General features: G+C 62.1%; 2 protein-coding genes across 5 annotated transcripts; both read left to right on the top strand.

Annotated features, from left to right (window-relative positions):
• Positions 7–12,100, top strand: CEP131 (centrosomal protein 131). 4 transcript variants are annotated; one of them, XM_021415010.1, is made up of 25 exons: positions 7–223; positions 932–1,017; positions 1,656–1,719; positions 2,120–2,238; positions 2,681–2,794; positions 2,897–3,046; positions 3,356–3,473; positions 4,091–4,204; positions 5,151–5,319; positions 5,470–5,549; positions 5,674–5,856; positions 6,170–6,361; positions 6,471–6,608; positions 7,125–7,250; positions 7,347–7,463; positions 8,789–8,891; positions 9,037–9,238; positions 9,460–9,567; positions 9,658–9,775; positions 9,991–10,065; positions 10,150–10,292; positions 10,428–10,605; positions 10,702–10,898; positions 11,707–11,767; positions 11,843–12,100. In XM_021415010.1, exons 1-25 carry the CDS (start codon positions 56–58, stop codon positions 11,915–11,917), a joined length of 3,198 nt encoding a protein of 1,065 aa, XP_021270685.1. In that variant the 5' UTR covers positions 7–55; the 3' UTR covers positions 11,918–12,100. The 4 variants fall into 4 exon arrangements, with proteins under 4 accessions (XP_021270685.1, XP_021270684.1, XP_021270688.1 ...); XM_021415009.1 differs by having other exon boundaries at positions 1,656–1,770; XM_021415012.1 differs by having other exon boundaries at positions 135–249.
• Positions 13,277–16,643, top strand: LOC110407367 (alpha-N-acetylgalactosaminide alpha-2,6-sialyltransferase 2-like). The gene is made up of 9 exons (XM_021415014.1): positions 13,277–13,846; positions 14,209–14,344; positions 14,455–14,620; positions 14,790–14,955; positions 15,038–15,176; positions 15,264–15,367; positions 15,449–15,532; positions 15,615–15,714; positions 15,889–16,643. The coding sequence occupies exons 1-9, from the start codon at positions 13,695–13,697 to the stop codon at positions 16,066–16,068; spliced, it is 1,227 nt and encodes a 408-aa protein (XP_021270689.1). The 5' UTR covers positions 13,277–13,694; the 3' UTR covers positions 16,069–16,643.

The following is an 18,324-nucleotide window of genomic DNA, read 5'->3' as shown; positions in this document are numbered from 1 at the left end:
CGGGGGCTACGGGGTCGGGGTTGCTGCGTGGGGCCGTTCCTCGCCCCGCCGCAGGATGAGGAGCGCCCGTAGCAACTGCTCGTGCTCGGGCGGTGCCGTGGAGCTGAGCCTTACCGGGCTGCCCGTGCCCGTGGCGCGACGGCCCAGCAGCGCCTCGCCCGCCAAGCACGTGGCGCGTTCCGCGTCGGTCGTCGGCGATGGGAAAAGCAAAAGGAACGCGCTGGTGGGTGACGCTGTGCTGGGGACGAGGTGGGTTGGGAGGAGGGCCCTGGGGGCTGCGTGTGCCCCTCGGCGTGACCGTGCCCCCGTCGGAGAGCGGCCATAGGGATGGGAGGGAGGGCTGGGCAGCGGGGAGCCCCGTGGGGTTCTACACGGGAGGGGTGGAGTCCTGCGGTGGGGGAGGAAGAACGGTACGTGATGGTGTAGGTACGGGGCTGAGCTGATGGAAAGGGCCTGCGGGTCCTGGTGGCCAATGGTTGGCCAGCAGTTGACTTGTCATTGACCAACAGTTGACCAGGAGCCAGCAGCGTGCCCCCGTGGCCAAGGAGGTTCGCTGGGATGCATTGCACGGGGCGCTGCCAGCAGGGCAGGGAGGTGCTCCCCTCTGCTCTGCCCCGGGGAGGGCACATCTGCAGCACCTGGACGCTTTCCTGTGCGACCTGCACTGGGGAACCTGCTGGGGGGGGGGGGGGTTCTCTTCCAGCTCTGTAGCTGAGCGATCGCTGCCGCCTTGGCGTTCTGCCTCGGTGTTCGTTTCCCGGGCAGGTAACGAGCGCAGCCCTGCTCTGCTGGGGAGCTCAGGCAAACAAGCACAGCCCCACCTGCTCAGCAGGAGCGTGGCGGGCGCTGGGGGTACCCACGCGGTCAGCGGGGTGTCTGAGCGCCGCGGCGGGGCCGGCAGGGCAGCTGAGTTTCGCTTTCTCCTTCCCAGGAGGATGCGGGAGCCCGGGCCATCAACAACCTGCGGAGGTCCAGCAGCACCACCCAGGTCAACCAGCAGGCCAACAGCGCGCGCAGGTACGGCTGCAGGCGGCAGCGTGTGAAGCACCACGCTGCCTGCCCCTCCCGTCCCACCAGGAAACCAGAGCCTCGCAGAGCCGGGCACTGACGTGTTCCACGACGCGTGCTGAGGGTTGTAACCCGGCTTTGCGAAGCCCAGGTCCCGTTTATTCAGGGGAGGGCACGTGATTGGGATTTGGGGAAATACGGACGGGGCCCTTCGCTTGCGACGACTCCTTCTGGGCCTACCTGAATGTAGTTGGGCTGTGATAGAAGAGGGAAGTTCTTCTGACTCTCCTGACCTCCCAGAGCCTGTTTTTGAATTGAAATTTTCAGTTCTTGTTGCCCTTCAATGTATTTTCTCTCCACACGCCCTGCAGAAGCATAAAGCTCTGTGTAAAAAACGTATCATTCATACATTTGTGGCTGTGTGATGATTGTCTGTCCATCTTTTTTCCCTGTGCCTGGGCATGCTGCGCTTTTGTCGGCCACTGCTGTGCTGCAGCCATGCTGCTGAGCCCAGATCAGAGCTGGCTTCTTGCTGGAGCAGCCTGAGTGATGGGAACCCTGCTGTGACTGCCTCGTTGCCATGTACCTGCGTTCAGTATTAACCCCAGGACACATATCCTTTTCTTCTCTTTGCCTTTGGGCTGAAGCTCGGAGCAGACGGGAGACTTCCTGACCTTCTTTGAGAGCAGTTCTGGTGGAAGAAAGAAGGTGGTGAGTCTGAGCAAAACCTCTCCGGAGAAGAAAACCACGTGGAACATCCTGGTGAGGGCTGGAGGCTGAGCTGGCTGCTGGCACAAGGAGCAGAGCTTCTGGTGGGGGTCTGCTGGGAGGGATTCCCCAAGGTGTGAGCGTAGCAGGGGCACGGGGCATCCGTGGCAGCTGGGCTGATCCCTGCTCTGCCTGCAGCTGCAGTTGGCTTGGTGTCTAAGCCCAGGGTTGTGGCTGCAGCTCCGTGTGCCTGGCTCTGATGGAAGCAGGTGGCAGTGCAGGAGGACTGCAGTGCCCTGGAGCTGAGATATTTCCTTGCATGGGGGAGAAACGGGTTTGTGGAGGAAGAACAAGGGGCTGGTTTTATGCTTGCTCGCACTTATTCGTGTTGTCCCTATGGCAGGACGATCAGCCACGAGCCTTTCCTGGCCCCTCCAGCTCCCGCACCGCTGATCCTCCAGCCGGCATGAGGAAAAAGGAAGCCACCGTGCTCCTAGCAGCCAATTTCACGGCCAACAATAGGTAGGAGGGGTGGCCCTGAGCCAGGAACCTGCAGGCCTGGTGCTGGAGGAACCAAATAGAAAATGCTTGGGCAGAGGAGGCGGTGCCAGTGCTGTGCTTGTGCTGTGCTTGTGCTGTGCTGGGCCGTGGCGGGGACGTGCTTAAGAGCTGCAAAGGAGCATGGTTCGTTTGGGTTGAGGCCTCTTGAGCTTTGGGAAGGGGAACAAGTAAGGTGTGAAACCCTCAAGGCTGGGGAAGTTTTAAGCGTGAATGTTCAGCACAGTGCGAGCAGCAGGCTGTTGTGTCCATTCGGGGTGTGTGCGTTGTCTGTGGGGTAACAGCTCCTGCAAGCCTCCCCTGCTTGCTGCAAGGAATGCTCGAGGCAGTGGTGAAGGTCACTGTGCAGGGCACGTGCTGTCCCCTTCAGATCCAGTCATGATGCGTTCTCTTCCCTATATGCAAGGAGCAATAAGGGAGCGATGGGGAACTGCGTCACCACCATGGTGCACAATAACTATTCCACCGCCGACAAGGGCCCTGCACCCAAAAGCTCCAACCAGGCTCCGAGCTCCCTCAAGTAAGTGTGGGTCAGCTCCTGGTCTGGGGGCTGTGCTGACCCCGTGTTTGTGTGGGGCAGTGCCAGGTGGGATGGAACCAGTGGCTTCATCTTCTGCCTTAGTAATGTCATCAAAGCGACCACGAATGAGGACAGCGAGAGCAGCAGCTTCATGAAGTCTCAGAAGAATTTCTCCAGCAACAATATCATGACCCGCAACAACAACAGCAGCCTGCCCCGGAGGAAGGAGGTGACAGAAGAGGAGGCAGAGAGGTGAGCTGGGTGGCTGGGAGAGGCAGCGGGACGGCGTGGGACCAGGTTTGTTGTTGTCCTGTGGGGCTCTGGGCTTGGGAACGGCCTCTCTTGGCACACAGGGTTGGGCAGCTTCTCCCTGCCTGCCACCCAGTTCAGTGCTCTTTGAGTTATCCTGATCAAAGGAACGTGTTCCTCCGCACTCTTGAGCTGAACGGGTTTCTCCTACCTCCCTGGGCCGGGTTGCGGGGCTGGGCTGGGCGGTCCCTGCTTTGCTGTGGCAGGAGGTGATGGTGAGGGACCGTGGGGCTGATGCTGCTTCCCTTGCAGGTTCATCCAGCAGGTGAACCTCGCCGCAGTGACCATCCAGCGCTGGTACCGACGGCACTCGCAGCGGCGCAGGGCGGGAGCAGCGGCTCTGGGGCGCTTGCTGGCTGCCAAGAGGGAGGTCTGTCCCCTGGCTTTCCCTTACCAGCCCACCTACCAACCCAAACCTGAGCTGCAAGGGACAGGGGGACTTTGCTCTTGCTTTGTGGCGGGTCCTGTCTCTGTTGGGGTGCCATAGGGTGTATCTGGGAACCCCTCAGCACTGCATCTCCACCCCCTCCAGCTGCAGGCAGGGAGAACTGGGCAGGGTTCGTGCTGTCGCTGGCATGGATGCTCCCACGGTCAAAGGAGGGAAGCCCTCTTGCAGCTCGCTGCAGTGAACCAGTAACGATTGGCTTGTTAGGGAGCGACATGTCATCTGCAGCTATTTGTGTTTCGCTGCGTTTAATTATTTATCCAAATAACAAAGAGCACTGTAGCTCTTGCTTGTGAGATGCTATTTTTAAGCCTCGTCTCCTTGGTGGTTTCAGCCCCGGATGACTAATAATTGCATTTAGTGTCTAGAGAAAATAAGTTGCTGTAAAGTGGAGCTTTTCCAAGGGGTCTTTCCCTGCGAGGCAGGGTGGGCTGTGGGATGGGGGCCCTGAGTGTGGGGTGACCTCGGGGAGGTGCGTCCCTCCCCACTGCTGTGGGTGCAGGCGGGCTCCCGGTCACAGCATTGACCTTTCTCTCTGGAAGGAAAGGCAGCAGCAGGAGGAGAGGAACGTCCTGGATTTGCGTGAGAGGAAGGACGAGGAACGCCGGAAGATCCGAGAGGAGAAGGCACGCCTGGCGCGGCGCGCTGCCATCCAGGTAGGGACGAGGTCTCTTGCTGTGCCCGGTGCTGTAGCAGTTCCTTGGCCTCTCCCCTGCATCTCCAGGGGCTCCCCATGAAGCTGAATTCTAGCGAGCGCTCCCTGGGGAGTCTGAGGTGCCACAGAGTGGTTCCCTTTGTGCTCCTGCCAAGCTTGGCAGTTCACCCAGTGCTGGTTTCCATCAAGTTCTTGGGGAAAGGGCGACTGCACTCACACTGGAGGCAGTAACCGCAGCTCCATGGGGCGGCCAAGGACGAGAGAGGTCCCCTGAGGGGTCTGTCCTTGGGCTGGGATCGCTCTGTTGTGCTGAGCGCTGCTCTGTGCTGCTGGCACCGATGCAGGAAGCACCTCGCTATCCTTGCCGTGTTCTTGGCAGCCCTTGGTGGCAGGAGGGGACGGGTGCTCCTGGAGCACAGATGAGGAGCCGGGCCTGTAGCAGACTATGGGGAGTTGCTCGCTGGATTGCAGTAGAGCTGGGAAGAGTTGTAAAAGCCTGTTTCTCTTTGGTCTATATGGAGTCATGTTTCGGGGGGAGGTGCCACGGGAGACACAGCAGTGAGCAGCTGTGAAATGCTGCAGCAGCCCTGCAAACACGTGCTCATGCCTTCAGTGATTTCCCAGAACCCAACTCAGGCAGCCCCCAGGCACTGCTGTGCTCGGCCCTCAAGCTGCCGGTGCGGTGTGGTCCATTCAGAGCTCCTTTGCAGAGCAGCAAAGGGCACTGCACGAGGGCATGCAGGACCTCGTCCACCACCGCCCGTCTGCTCCCAGCAGCAAGGAGCAGAGCTGCTGTTCCTGTGCTTGCGCTTTCTCTGCGCAGAGTTTGCTTTGTTAACCCTGCAGAGCTGGGGTATGCAGTGTGGTGCTGTCCCCGGGTCCTTGCTCCACCACGTCAGCACCACCCTGTGCTGGGCAGGAGCTTATGGCTTCTCTGTTCCCTACAGGAGCTGCACCAGAAAAGGGCCCAAAAGGCTTCCGACACGAAGCGCTTGGCAGAAGAGGAGCTGGTGCAGGTGAAGGAGAGCAGAAGGGTAGCAAAGAAAAAGCCTGCCAAGCCTGCTTCTGCACGGAACGGCAGTCCAGCCAGCAGCAGCATCAAAGCCAACAACGCCGGTGAGTCCCTGCTGCAGGTCTCCGTGCTTTGGAGCAGCGTGTGACGTGGGAAGGAGGGTGATGGAGGGGCGGTTCTCACTCTGGGGAGCTGCTTGTTGCAAGCACATGAGAACAGTCTGCTTCCTGCTGATGCCAATTTCCATTCCGTAGCTGCAGAGCCAGGAGCAAGCGGCCTCGCAGAGCTCAGCTCCACGCCTTCGCAGGATCGCGGCGCGGAGGACAAGCTGCAGGTGGGTCTGGCTTCACTTCGAGGTGCTCCTGGCACAAACTGTTCTGCTGGGGCGGCTTTGGAGCCTGGGTTTGCTTCTGAGGAGCAAACTGTTTGACTCCAAGGTGCGTCATGTTCTCTTCCAGGATGCGAGCTCCAGAGAGACAGGAGGCGAGGATCTGGAGACGGTGGTGACTGCTGTCAGCAGGGCTCAGTCCAAGGTGACGCTCAGCGAGCTGCTGGACACGCTCAGGCTGCTGGAGGAAGAGCCAGAGCTGCTGCCCTCTCCAAAGCTCTTCAAGAAGGACAAATACACCTGGGTAGATGGGGTAAGCAGGGGGCTGGGGTGAGTTGCATGGGTCCCAGGCAGAGCCTCCTCGCTTGTGGGTTGTGGAGGGCAGGAATGTTGGGAAACACAGCTGGTTCCCCGCCACTGGGTGTGCTGGAGAAGTGAGTGGAGGAGTTTGGAGCAGCTGGGGCCTCCCTAGGGAGGAGCAAAACCATGCAAGGGCTGAGCACAGAGGATGGGGCTGCTCCCTGGTGCAGAGCGAGGGCTGGGTTGCAGTGCAGCCCCTCCTGAGCTTTCCTCCCCGTGCTACTGGAGCTGCACTGCCCCATGCAACAGCTCCATCCACCCCGCAGGAGCCCGTCTCCAACTCCCTGACCGCCGACAACTTGGAGAAGTTTGGGAAGCTGAACCACTCCCCTGGGGTCCCTGAGGATGGGGCCCTCCTCTCGGAGGCCAAACTCCAAAGCATCATCAGTTTCCTGGATGAGATGGAGAAGTCCGAGCAGGAGAGGCCTAGATCTGCCACATCAGCCACGCAGCGGGAGGTGAGTGCTGGGATGTGCTGAGGAGGCAGACCCCGCTGGGAAGGCCTCTGCCCTTGCCAAGGTTCCAGGTGGCCTCCACCTTCCCTTACTCTTTTTTTCCCTATCCCAGGGGCTCCTGTCTGAAGAGGAGCTGGCGCACTTGGAGCAGGCATCGGCTGTTGCCACGGAGGTCACGAGCTCCATCATGAGGCTGAAGCTGGAAGTGGAAGAGAAGAAGCGAGCCATCAGCCTGCTGCAGACAGCCCTGGTGTGTGAGCCAGATGCTCTTGCAGAATGCTGGGTAGGAGGACAAAGAGCCCTCAGCAGATGTTCCTTGGAGCAGTGGCTTCGAAACACGAGATCGCAGTTTTCCTGCCTGTGCCGAGCAGTGCATAGTGCTGCAAAGAACCAATGTGGGCAGCCAGAGGCTGCTGGGCCATGCAACGATCTCGGTCGTTGTTAGCATGGGGAAAGATCTGCAAGTTCCTTCCCGGGCTTCTGTGGGCTTCTCTTGGCCTTCTCCTTGCTGCCTGCTGTTTGAAGGCTGTCTTGGCCAGTCCAGAAGCCCTCAGTCCTGGGCTGCACTCCTTGCCTTTGTCACTGGGGGGTTTGGGCTGCCTTGCTGAGCAGGGCTGGAGGTTTGAGCACGTGAGGGCTTTGGTGTAGCTGCTCCAGGTGGTTCTGGCCCAGTGGTGCCCTCCAGGTTCAATGGTTATCTCATGTGCACATGCTGGTGCAACTTCTCCCTCTCATGTCTTGTGGCTCTTTCTTCCCTGCATAAAAGGCTCAGCAGAGGGAGCTTACTGTCCGGCACGTCAAGCAGACAGAGAAGGAGCTCAGCCACCAGCTCCAGCTGCAGAGGGAGCAGTATGAGGCAGCTATCCAGAGACACCTGGCCTTCATCGACCAGGTAATGCCATCCCACCTCAGCATGGTGCTTCTGCAGCCAGACATGGGGCTGGCCGTGCCCTGCCTGGTTGCCTGATGTTTTTTTCACCCTTCCCAGCTCATTGACGATAAGAAGGTGCTGAGCGAGAAGTGTGAGACTGTGGTAGCCGAGCTGAAACAAGTGGACCAGAAGTACAGCAAGAAGCTCACCCAGATGCAGGAGCAGCATGAGCTGGTGAGAGGATAGAGCAGCTGGGCTGCAGGGAGAGGGGATGGGACGTGGCAGGTGCTCGCGAGCAATGTGGTTTTGCACCTCAGGGAAACTCAGTTGCTGGTTGTAGGTAGTGGGGCACAGAGCCCCTGTCACCCCCGGGGCTTTGCCCTGGCTACCTAAGAGGATCTGCTGCCTGCAGCTGCTGGGTGCATGGGACTGACCAAGGGGTGGCACAAACCCAGCGCCACAGAGGAACCTGTTCCTGTGGCTGTCTCCTGTGCTGGGTTACATCCAACCCCCTTTGCAGGAGCAGGGATGCCCTCAGAGCTAAATGGGGAGAAGATAATAAAGGAGCATGGGGTGTTTGGGTCACACTGCAGAGCTCTGTGGGTGTCACGATGCTGTTGCTGTCACCTGCCTGCAGACACGTGGGGCTGTGTGGTCCTGCTGGGATGCTACTGCTGGCCCTTGCCCTCTTGCCCCGCAGATGAGGACAGCTTGCCTTGTCTCTGCTGCTTTGTGGCCCCACTGTTGGGCTCGTCCCGCTGACCCACTCCCTCTAGCCCTTGTCCAGAGCTCCTGCAGCGTTCACACAGGTCTGAGCCTGTTCAGCCCTCACACAAAAAGAGCAAAGACTCGCTGGGCTCATTTTGCCATGCTGCTGTGCTTTGAGTCCGGCTGGGAGGACGAAGCCAGCATGGTACTGCTGTGCTCGGTGCCTGGTTTTGCTGCTGCAGTGCCTCAGTTCCCTCTCCCTGCTCCCAGCAGGAGCAGCCCAGGAGCTTTTCTTCCCCTGAGCCCCCATGGTTGTCCCTGCTCTCCTCTGCTCATGACCATTCGGTTTTACCTCTTCCCTGCTTTCTCCTCTCCTCCCATGGTTCTGCAATTCCCTTTCTCTCTCCCTCTCCTCCTTTCTTTCTCCCCAGGTCTGGCGTGCTTTGGGCCCCTTTTGCGAGGTAAATGCATCCTTTGCTCTTCTTGTGTCTTTGCCCTTCTGCCTGCATGCACCGACCCCTCCGCCCTGCAGCAGGGCTGGGTGCTTGGCCACCCCTTCCCCGCGACCGTGGGACAGGAGACTCCCGTGCAGCAGAGCCTCAGCCCCGTGTCCCCAGGGAAGGGGAGGCTGGAGGAGGAAGCATCAAACACCCCCTGATCTGCAGCCATTGCCCTGCCTCAGGTTCCCCTTTCCTCTCTGATAGGTGCTCCCAGCCACGGCCAGCAAGTGCGTGGGCTGCACTCAGCTGAGGACGTCGGCTCCTGCCTGCAATGTCCTTTTCTACAGCTGAACTAACAAGGGTTTTCCTTCCCTAGCTTCTCTCTGAATTTTCCCATTGGCTTCCAAACAGGAGATCAAGAAGCTCAAGGAACTGATGAGCGCAACGGAGAAGATCAGGAGGGAAAAGTGGATGGATGAGAAAACCAAAAAGATCAAAGAGATCACTGTGAAAGGTACAGGCCCTTTGGATGGTGGGACGCAAGAAAACCCGTGCATGTCAGCTCTCCCCTTCCCTTCCCAGCCCATCCGTGCCATTGTGGCCGGGGCTGAGGCACCTGCAGAGTGTTGGTGTGCTGAGCATCCTCCCCGCTGCCCCAGGGCTGGAGCCAGAGATCCAGAAGCTGATCGCCAAGCACCGGCAGGACATCCAGAAGCTGAAGATGCTGCACGAGGCCGAGCTGCTGCAGTCGGACGAGCGGGCGGCGCAGCGGTACTGCCGGCAGGCGGAGGAGCTGCGGGGACTGCTGGAGCAGCAGAAGGAGGAGCAGAGCCAGCGGGAGCGGGAGCTGGCCCGGCAGCGGTACGTGGGGCTCGTGGCATCCAGCAACCACCCACAGCGGATTCCTGGTGCTGTCAGCAGGTGGCATCCACGCCGGGCAGCTCCAGGAGGTGGTAGCTGGGCATCCTCCGGAGCTGTGCTGGGTGGGGTGCAGGGCAGGGTGGAGGGGAAGCCCTGCAGCTCTGAGCTGGGGGCCCACATGCCGTGAGCCTGGCGCTTTGCTGAGACTGCTCTGCCCCCAGGTGTGAGAAGCAGCTGGAGCAGGAGGAACAAGCGCTGCAGCAGCAGCGGCGCCGGCTCTACGCAGAGGTGGCCGAGGAGAAGGAGCGGCTCAGCCAGCAGGCAGCCAGGTGAGGGCTGGGGCTGAGGGCGGGGGGCAGCTCTGTGCCACGTGCCATGCTCCTCTGGCACGCTGCAAGCTGTGGGCTGTCTGCGGGCAGGCAGAGAGCAGAGGTGGAGGAGCTGAGGCGGCAGCTGGAGGCGAGCAGCTCGGCCGTCACCGCTGCGCTGAAGGAGGAGTACGCCAGAGAGAAGGAGGAGCAGGAGAGGCGGCACCAGGTCTGTTGCTTCTCTGTCCCCTGGGCCCTACCAGTGTGAGCAGGGCTGTTCTGGGTGCAAGCGGTCCGTTCCCTGTGTTCTGACACAACCAGGAGCTGCGTGCATGGGGCTGCGTGCTGGCACCCCATGGGCAGCACCCACACGTGGGGTGAGGGAGGGCCATGCCCGGCTGTACCCACCGGAGCTGAGCAGTTGTCTTCCATGTCCATCTGTAGACAGAAGTGAAGGTACTGAAGGACAGACTGGAGCTCGAGAAACAGGCCTGGGAGGCCAGCTATGTGAAGAAGGAGGTAATGACCGGGGCTGCCCTGCTCGGGAGGTGCTGCCCTCAGGCTTGGAGGTGACGTTTGCCCCCCTCTGTCGCTGTCCCCCAGGAAGCCTGGCTGCTCTCCCGGGAGCGGGAGCTGAGGGAGGAGGTGAGGAAGGAGAGGGACAAAGAGATTGAGTTGGTCATCCAGCGCCTGGAGGCCGACATGTCCTCCGCCAAGGAGGAGTGCGAGCGGGCGGCTGAGAACAGGTGGGGAGGGAGAGGGGGTGCTCCCGCTTCCCTTCCCTGTCTCCCAAGCCTTGTGCCTGTGCAGGGAGATCTGGACGCGTGCTGGGGAGCTCCCGGTGTGGCTGCAGCACTGGGCTTTGTCCTCTCCTCCTTTAGGATTAAGAGGATCCGGGACAAGTACGAGGTGGAGCTGCAGGAGCTGGAGAGGTCCGAGCGGAAACTGCAGGAGCGCTGCAACGAGTTGAAGGGGCGGCTGGTGGAACTGGAAGGGGAGGGCGTCCGTCTGCAGGGCCTGCTGAAGCACAAGGAGCAGGAGGTGGAGGAGATCCGGAAGGTGGGTGGGCGGAGGGCAGGGCTGGGGGTCTGGCTGCAGCACCCTGCGTCGCCCCGTGCCCGCAGCACGCAGTGTCACGCCGGTGTCACCCCGCAGGTGCGGGACCAGCTGGTGCAGGAGCGGAGCAGCCTGGCAGAAGTGATCCGGCAGGAGTTTGCCGACAGGCTGGTGGGCACGGAGGAGGAGAACAAGCGGCTGAAGGCAGAGATGGCGGAGCTGCGCGCCCGGCAGCGCCTGGAGCTGGACAGGGTGGTGCGGGAGAAGGACCGAGAGCTGGAGGAGGTCCACAGGAGGTGAGGGGCTTTGTGCTGGGCTCGCAGCTGGGGCAATGGGCACATGGCTGGCCCGGGGGTTCCTCCTGGCACAGCATGTGCTGTGCAGCCTGCTGCAGGGCTGGGTTAAGCTCCTGCATGGGCCTGGAGGTGGCAAGTAGTTGCCATAGCTCCAGGAGCGCTGCGGGGAGCAGGGGCTCCGGCATCAAGCAGCTGGTCCTTTGCTTTTCCTGCCTGCGGGGGAGAGAGTCTGCAAGCAGAACAGAAATCTGATGGGGAAGCACGTCTTCTCCTGCAGGAACGCTTTCAGTGCGGGGCAAGGGCTGTGCTGGTTGCTGTCTGTGGTACAGGCTGATCCCTCCTGTACCTTTGCAGGGTTGTTCACCACTAGCTGCAGTGAGCAGGCAGAGCTCGGAGGCTTTCCCAGAGCCAGCCAAGTGCTTCACTTGGAGAGCCAGGGTCATGGCTTGAGTGTGGGCCAGCCCATCACCACCATGCACGCTAAGCCACAGGCTGCTGTGGGATTGAGAACTGGGAAGAAATCTCCCCGTGATCTCTTTAGTTAACGAAGTCAGGTGAAAGTCATGTCCCTGTCTTCCTGCAGATGACTTGATTCAAATACATAACGCTACCAAAGTGAGTAACAGTACTCCTAGCAGGCAGGGGCACCCCAAGCCCAGAGCAGCTGCTCTGTGGTGCTGCAGTTTGCTGGGGGCATGTTGCAGAGGAGAGGGGTAGCTTTCTACTGTGCCCAGATCCGGGAGCGGGGAGAGAGCCCGGTGCTCAGGGCTGGGTGCTGGGCTCAGCCTCTCCCCATCTCCCTGCTCAGGGTGAAGACAGCTGTGGCGAGGAAGGAGGAGAATGTGAGCAGCCTTCGGAAGCAGTACGAGGTGAGCGGGTTGCTGCCCCTGCCCTTGCTGCAGCACTGCGGGGACACAGCTCACTCTGCGCTCGCTGTTTCACAGGCAGCAGTGCAGAGAGCCGACCACCTGGAAGCCCTCCTGGAGCAGCAGCGCCGGCAGCTGCTGGCCACCGAGTAGCCCCGTGCTGCCCCAGGGGTGGGCGCATGGCCCCCTACCCGTGGGGCTGGCAGTGGGGCTTTCCCCTTCCCTCCCTATTTTTTTTAACTGGTGCCTCGTCCGGGGGTCCCGTGGGGGGCACGTGGCAGCGTTGGGATTTCTGGTGGTTGTGTTTTAACAATAAAAGCCACGCTGGTTTCTACAGCTTTGATCTACGTCCTTGGGGAAGAGGGGAGCCTCCGTGCTGTTGGCATGCAGGGCTTTTTTGTTTCTTTTCTTTGCTGATGCACGCATCCCTCCCTGCGTGGCCCTGAGCGCGCTGTGCTGGGAGCTGGGGGCTGAGCCCTGCGGGCAGCGTGGGGCCGGGAGCTCTGTGCAGAGAGGGGAGGTCAATGCCATGTGCTGGCGGGGGGCTGAGCACAGCCTGTTCCTTGCTGGCTCGGGGCGTGGGGGGAGAGGAGAGCCGCGGCCCAGCAGCCTGCTTGCTGCTCTGCAGCCCGGTTCTGCTTTTCAAATGAAATAGCTGGGAGGTGCAGCGGGAAAAGCCAGGCTGGTGGGAGGAGACCCGAGCGGGGCAGGATGCGATCCCACGCGCAGCCCCCACTACCTGCAAATCCCTCACCACCGCCCCCAGCAACCTTGGGGAACGCCCGCACTGAGCTCACAGCATCCATTTCCTCTTGGCAGGCGACTCGTGGCCGCTCCCGTGCAGGGTTTTATCTCCAAAGAGACCAGGGCCGATGCTCGGGGCCAGCAGTTGTTTTCTCATTGGAGTCCCGGGGCTGACACGTGCCCTCAGCTAGGCTTTGTGCCGGTGTCGGTCCTGGAGCACGCGGGACAGAGGGCACAGCAGGCACCAGGCGTGCAGTGTGCCGGCTCCTCTGGGCTATGGGTCACCTCCTGTGTCATCTCCCATAGGAGCCATCCCCCTGGTGGTCATTTCCCATAAATCTCTCCATTTCGTGCTGCAAACGGCCATACCACAGAAGCAGCTGATGGCGCGCCGGTCCCCTTCTCTCTCTCACCCCTTTTTGGCACTGTTACCGCAGCCTGGACGTGGGGTGCAGTGATACCATGGTGGAGCATGGGGTGATGCTGCCCGTACAGCAGTGAACCCCAAGTGGGACCTGCACTGGGATGGCTGCTGGGTGGCAAAACCCACGGTGATGGCTGGGGACACCTCTGTTGTCTGCTTCCTCCAAAGATCGAGCAATTCGTGATCAGAAATCTGCATTGAGAGTGTGATTACTGTGCTGTGTGCTGACGGAGTGTGACCTGATCCAGGTGACAGAATTCTAAAGCTGCACTAATGGTTAGTTCTGTGTCACTAAGCTGTGCTCATAGCTGGCAATTCTGCGTCGCTGGAAGAAGTGTAGGTAGCAATAAGCTGCGCTGCTGGTGTCTGGATGTGACCATAGTGCTGTAGCTGTAAGCACAGCCCTGCAGCCCGGCCCTGTTGTACCAAGTGTCCCTGTGCACTGACATGGGCTCTGCTTTTGTTGTTCTTGCTTTTCTAACGACCGCTTCCTGAGCTCTGCTTCCTCTTTCCACTCTTTTGTGCAGCTTCCTCCCGTGGTGCTCTGCTCAGTCCCCTGAGCTGGGCTCTGTCCCGTCTGTACCGTGCTGCCTGGGGCCGGATGCTGGCTGTCCCTGCTCCAGCTGTACTTTGTCACACGGGCTCAGCGGCCACGGAGCCCCACAGCCTGCAGGAGGAAGGCAGGGGTGAACACGGGAGCGCTTCCCACCTTGAGCCTTGCACCCAGGTTGGAGCTCCCATCCCTTCCCACGAGCATCCACCATGAGAAGACCCCCAGGAGGCCACTGCTGCCCCCCAGCCCTCGTGCCGTGCTCGGGGCGCTGTGCTCGTGGCACCGTTCTGGCCCTCGCCCTGCTCGCCATGCTGCTCCTGCTGCTGCCTGCACAGCGCAGCCTGTGGCTCCAGTTCTCCAGGTATGGTGGGGCGGGGGGGTGGGAATGGTGTGGCCCCCCTGCCCTGGCGTTGTTTTGCTCCACAGCCATTTTGCCCTGGGGAATGATTAACCCCGAACCCGCCTGTGCTTGCCCTCCATGCGGGTGCTGTGCTCGGTACAGCTCCTGGCCCTGGCCTGGAGCCCAATGGGGCGGCTCTAAGCCCAGCTCCTGCTTTCTGCTCTGTGGGGTGAGGATGGCACCGTGGTGCCCAGATGGATGCGGGTAGAGCCACAGCAGCACCTCCTGCACCTGCCCCGAGCCTCCTCTGCGCTTCTGTTGCAGGGCTGGGGCTGCAGATAGGACCCCCTGCATCCCTCCCGGCCTCCTCTCTCCTCCCCCAGGACTCCCGTCCACCCCAGAGCCACAACCACAGCAGCCCCAGCGCCACTGACGCAGGCAGCGCGGCCATCCGCTGTCCCCAGCATGCCACCAGACCTCGGGGACACGTACGGGCAGGATGAGACCTACAGCAGCTCGGTACGGTGCTGCCATGGGGCTGGGGCAGGGACACGGATGTATCGCGTCCCCTGGTGTGGGACACCGCGGCGGTGCCATCCCATGCTGTCACTCGTGCCCCATGCTTCTAGGGCTGTCCCAACAGCATCAGGAAGAAGATCGGGGCCACCAAGTTTGGGGCCACGTTCCTGCCCACCATCCCCGTGCTGCAGTGGGCACGGCACGCACGGGAGGACGAGTACCAGCGGCTGCGCCGATACGGGGGGGCTCACGGCTGGAAGGACGTCCCCTGGGACGGTGCGTGCGGGTGGGGGCACAGCGGGTCCCTGCGCACGGGGAGGGGGGAGGACGGTGGAGAACGGCACCGCATCCCATGGAGCGGGGGGAGACAGTGCAGAATGGGAGACCCCCCCCCTCCCCCCAGGGTGGGGGTGCCGGTGCTCAGCGCCCCTCGTGCTGCCCGCAGTGCTGCAGTCGGCCCTGTCCCTCCTCAACACCTCGGGCAGCGCACTGCTCGCCGACCCCCGCCCGCTGCCCGCGCGCTGCACCCGCTGTGCCGTGGTGGGCAACGGGGGCATCCTCCGTGGCTCCGGCGCGGGCCCCACCATCGACGCTCATGACTACGTGTTCAGGTGAGGGCGTGGGGCACGGCCGGGGCACGGCCATGGGGGGCGGGGGGGGACCGCCAGCACCTCCCCGCGTGTCCCTGCGCAGAGTGAACGGGGCCATCACGGAGGGATTTGAGCGCGACGTCGGCAGCAGGACGTCCTTCTACGTCTTCTCCACCAACACCATGGTGAACGCGCTGCACAGCTACGCCGCCGACGGCTTCCAGCACCCGCCCCAAACGCCGGTGCGGGATGGAGGGGCACGGGGACAGGGGTGCTGTGGGCAGGGCGCCGTTGTCATCTCCTGATCTTTGGTGCGTCCCTTGCTGCAGGAGACGTGCTACGTCTTCCTCCCGGACCATGACCGTGACTACCTGCTTCTGCGGGCAGCCCTGAGCCAGCGGCGTGTGGACGGCGGCCGGGATAAGGGGGTCCAGTAAGTGGTCACGGGGGGGGTGGGGGACGGGCACATCCCTGCACCCCACAGCTCCCTGCAGGTGCCCGCACCTCCCTGCAGCCCTCAGGAGTTCTTCGGGGAGGACCTGAAGGTGGGGAAGTTTAGGATGCTGCACCCGGATTTCATCCGCTACCTCAGGAACCGGTAAGAAGCCCCCGAGCTGGGGGGGTTCCCCCTTCCCACCCCACTGCTGCAGGTCCCTTAGGCTCCTGTTCGCTCCACACAGGTTCCTCCATTCCCATATCCTGGCCACCCCTCTCCGGTCGTTGTACCGGCCCTCCACCGGCGCCGTGATGCTGCTGGCCGCCATCCACACCTGCGACCAGGTGGGCAGCCTGCGTCCTCGGTTCTGCCCTGAGTGCAGCCCTCCACCCTGCCCAGCAGCGCTGCTGCCTCCCACTTGGCATCCACGCGCCCTCTATATCACTGCTCATAGAGCTGCTCCTGCCCCATCCCCTGTGCCGTCCCCAGGGTGGTGGGCTCAGCCCTGTGTCTCGCAGGTGAGCGCCTTCGGGTTCATGACACCAGGCTACCGGGCGTACTCGGACCACTACTTTGACCGTGGGCACAAGGAGGTGCAGTTCTTCATCAACCATGACCTGAGGATGGAGATGCAGCTGTGGCAGCGGCTGCAGCACAGTGGGATCCTGTGGCTCTACACTGGCCCAGAAGGGACGTGATGCCAGCAGGGTGCAGGGCTGGGGCTCGTGCACAGTGTGCAATGAGTTTTGCCAGGTTCCTGCATAGCTCTTTTGTAGGGTAAAATTAATGAATCATGTGAAACTGAGCAGGGGAGAAGAAGGAACTGACCCTGCCCTGCGTGGGGAATTGAAGCAGTAAAGTCCCCAGGGAGAACCTGGTGCCATGGCTCCATGGGGGTCACCCCTCCAAAGGGGGCTGCTGTGTGTGCACGGGGCTCACGGGTGAATCCTTAATGTGGTTGTACAGTGGCATCTTCTGCTGGAGCTGCCTCCTGCTCACCCAGGGGGCTCTGCAATGCCTCCACCCTGGGGAGGGATTTGCAGCATCCCCTGCCACGTCCCAGCCTCTGTTTGTTGCCATAGCCCCGGGGTGGCAGCCTCTGTCCACATCCCCCATCCCATGCCTGGGAGGGTCCCCTGGTGCCCTTCATGTCCATCACTCCAGCTGCCCTCCCGGGGGGCTCAGCTCCCATCCCTGTCCCTCCCCAGCATCGCGGAGCTGTTTCTAGGCCAGTGCCCGGTTCAGGCATGAATAAACCAGTGGTGTTGCATAACCGGGGCTGCAGATTTACGCCGGCTGGCTGCCCCTGCTCTGCTGCTGCACGGAACCCAGGGTCCCCAGGCCCAGGGTGGTTGCCTGCATGCCACAACCCTGCCCCATCCCTGCAGGCAGACGGAGCAGAGCAGCGCAGCAGTCACTCGCCGGCTGCGCCAAGCTCCCCAATTAAGGAGCCTTCCTCCCGCTGTGGATTAGCTGGGATCAGTGGAGCCCGCGAGCGGGCCGAGCTGCTCGGTGGGAAGGAGGTCAGGAGGGCCGGGTGCTTTTGGCAGCCACTGCACAGAGACTGTGGCTCAAGCTGGTGTCTGCCCAGCGGGGATTAGCTGCGGCCCCAGACAAAGCGGCCGGGGGGCTGGAGGGGGCGATCCCACTTCCCATCCCGTGCTGGGCACCCAGCACCACGGCTGGGTTATTTCAACCCCATCCACTCACCAAAGCCACCCCACAGGGGGAAGGCTCCATCGGGGTAGGCTGTGGGTGCCCGCTGCTGGGTGCTCACCGCGAGCTGCCTGCCCACCCCCAGGTATGTTCTGCCTTGCAGTGACTCAGCCGTGCCAGCTCAGCAGCACACAGAGCAGGGCCGTGGGAACAGCCCCGCGTGGCCTTCACCTCTCCATGGCACCCTCTGCCCTCCGTCACCTCCCCCCTGCCATGGCATCCCCATCCCTGGAGCCCAAAGCTCCATCCCAGCAGGGTGCACAGGGGGACATGCAGGTATCCCCAGGCTGCTCTGAGCCAGAGCATTGGGACATGGCCTGCACGTGACCGGGGGGGTCATGGGGGTGCCTATATTGGGGGGCAGCAGCCCCGGCCCCACTGTGAGCGCAAAGGAGCGAGCTGGCTCCAGATGATGGAAGAATGTTTATTCCCTGCGAAGTCTGCAATTTTTCCAGCCCTGTATCTATTTGCGGCAACGTGACATGTGCGGCGTGGTGTTCTTTGCAAGCTTGAAATCTGGTAAAAAATTAATTGTTGTATGCAAAATTCGGCCTTAAATTCCAAAACCGGTAGCGAGCCCTGTACCGGAGGCTGTGCGTGCTGCCCCCTGGGCCAGCACAGACCCAAAGGGATGTCCATCGTGGGTCCCTGCCCCCAGCTGCCTCCTGGGGGGCTGCCGATGGGTGCCCCTGCAGTGCTGCAGGGATGGTGCAGTGCACCCACATTTCGGGGGTGCAGCCCCACGTGCAGGGCTGCAGCACTGAGTACACGAGGCCAAGCTGTGCTGTGCTGTGCTGTGCTGTGCTGTGCTGTGCTGTGCTGGTATTCCCAGCCTGAGGGGTCCCCCGCTGAGTGGAGCTGCAGGGGCGGCGTGGGGTGCTGCTCTCCTGCCAGGGGTTGGGGTTTCGGGTCCTGGGGGTGGTGCTGGGGGTAGGAGTGGGGTGAGGATGGGGGGCACAGGGGCAGGGTGCCCCATGTTATCGCATCGCCCCCCATCCCATCCCGCTTCCCGCAGGCAGCGCAGCACCAGCACAGCTCCGCGGGGCCGATGTTCCCTTTACCGGCTGTGGGTTGGGGGCTGCCCCGTGGGGACCCCCTCCCGGGGAACGGCCCGGGGGTTCCTCCCGTCGGGGCCGCGCGGGGGCGGCGGAGGCGCGATCCCACCGCGGCGGACCGGGGGCCGCCACCTGCCGCCCCCTCCCCTCTCTTCCCCTCCCCTCCCCATCCCGCTCGGCGGC

Source organism: Numida meleagris, chromosome 17 (genome assembly GCF_002078875.1).
Source record: "Numida meleagris isolate 19003 breed g44 Domestic line chromosome 17, NumMel1.0, whole genome shotgun sequence".
In the NCBI taxonomy this organism is placed as follows: domain Eukaryota; kingdom Metazoa; phylum Chordata; class Aves; order Galliformes; family Numididae; genus Numida; species Numida meleagris.
This window is presented reverse-complemented; position numbering and strand designations above follow the sequence as displayed.

What these genes read in the sequence shown, in the direction of transcription:
- LOC110407367 (XM_021415014.1), top strand. Translation starts at nt 13,695, where the DNA reads ATGAGAAGACCCCCAGGAGGCCACTGCTGCCCCCCAGCCCTCGTGCCG. An exon ending in CTGTGGCTCCAGTTCTCCAG is followed by an intron (nt 13,847 to 14,208) that starts GTATGGTGGGGC and finishes CTCCTCCCCCAG; the next exon opens with GACTCCCGTCCACCCCAGAG. An exon ending in CCATCCACACCTGCGACCAG is followed by an intron (nt 15,715 to 15,888) that starts GTGGGCAGCCTG and finishes TGTGTCTCGCAG; the next exon opens with GTGAGCGCCTTCGGGTTCAT.
- CEP131 (XM_021415009.1), top strand. Translation starts at nt 56, where the DNA reads ATGAGGAGCGCCCGTAGCAACTGCTCGTGCTCGGGCGGTGCCGTGGAG. An exon ending in TGCTGGCTGCCAAGAGGGAG is followed by an intron (nt 3,474 to 4,090) that starts GTCTGTCCCCTG and finishes TCTCTCTGGAAG; the next exon opens with GAAAGGCAGCAGCAGGAGGA. An exon ending in CGCGGCGCGCTGCCATCCAG is followed by an intron (nt 4,205 to 5,150) that starts GTAGGGACGAGG and finishes TGTTCCCTACAG; the next exon opens with GAGCTGCACCAGAAAAGGGC.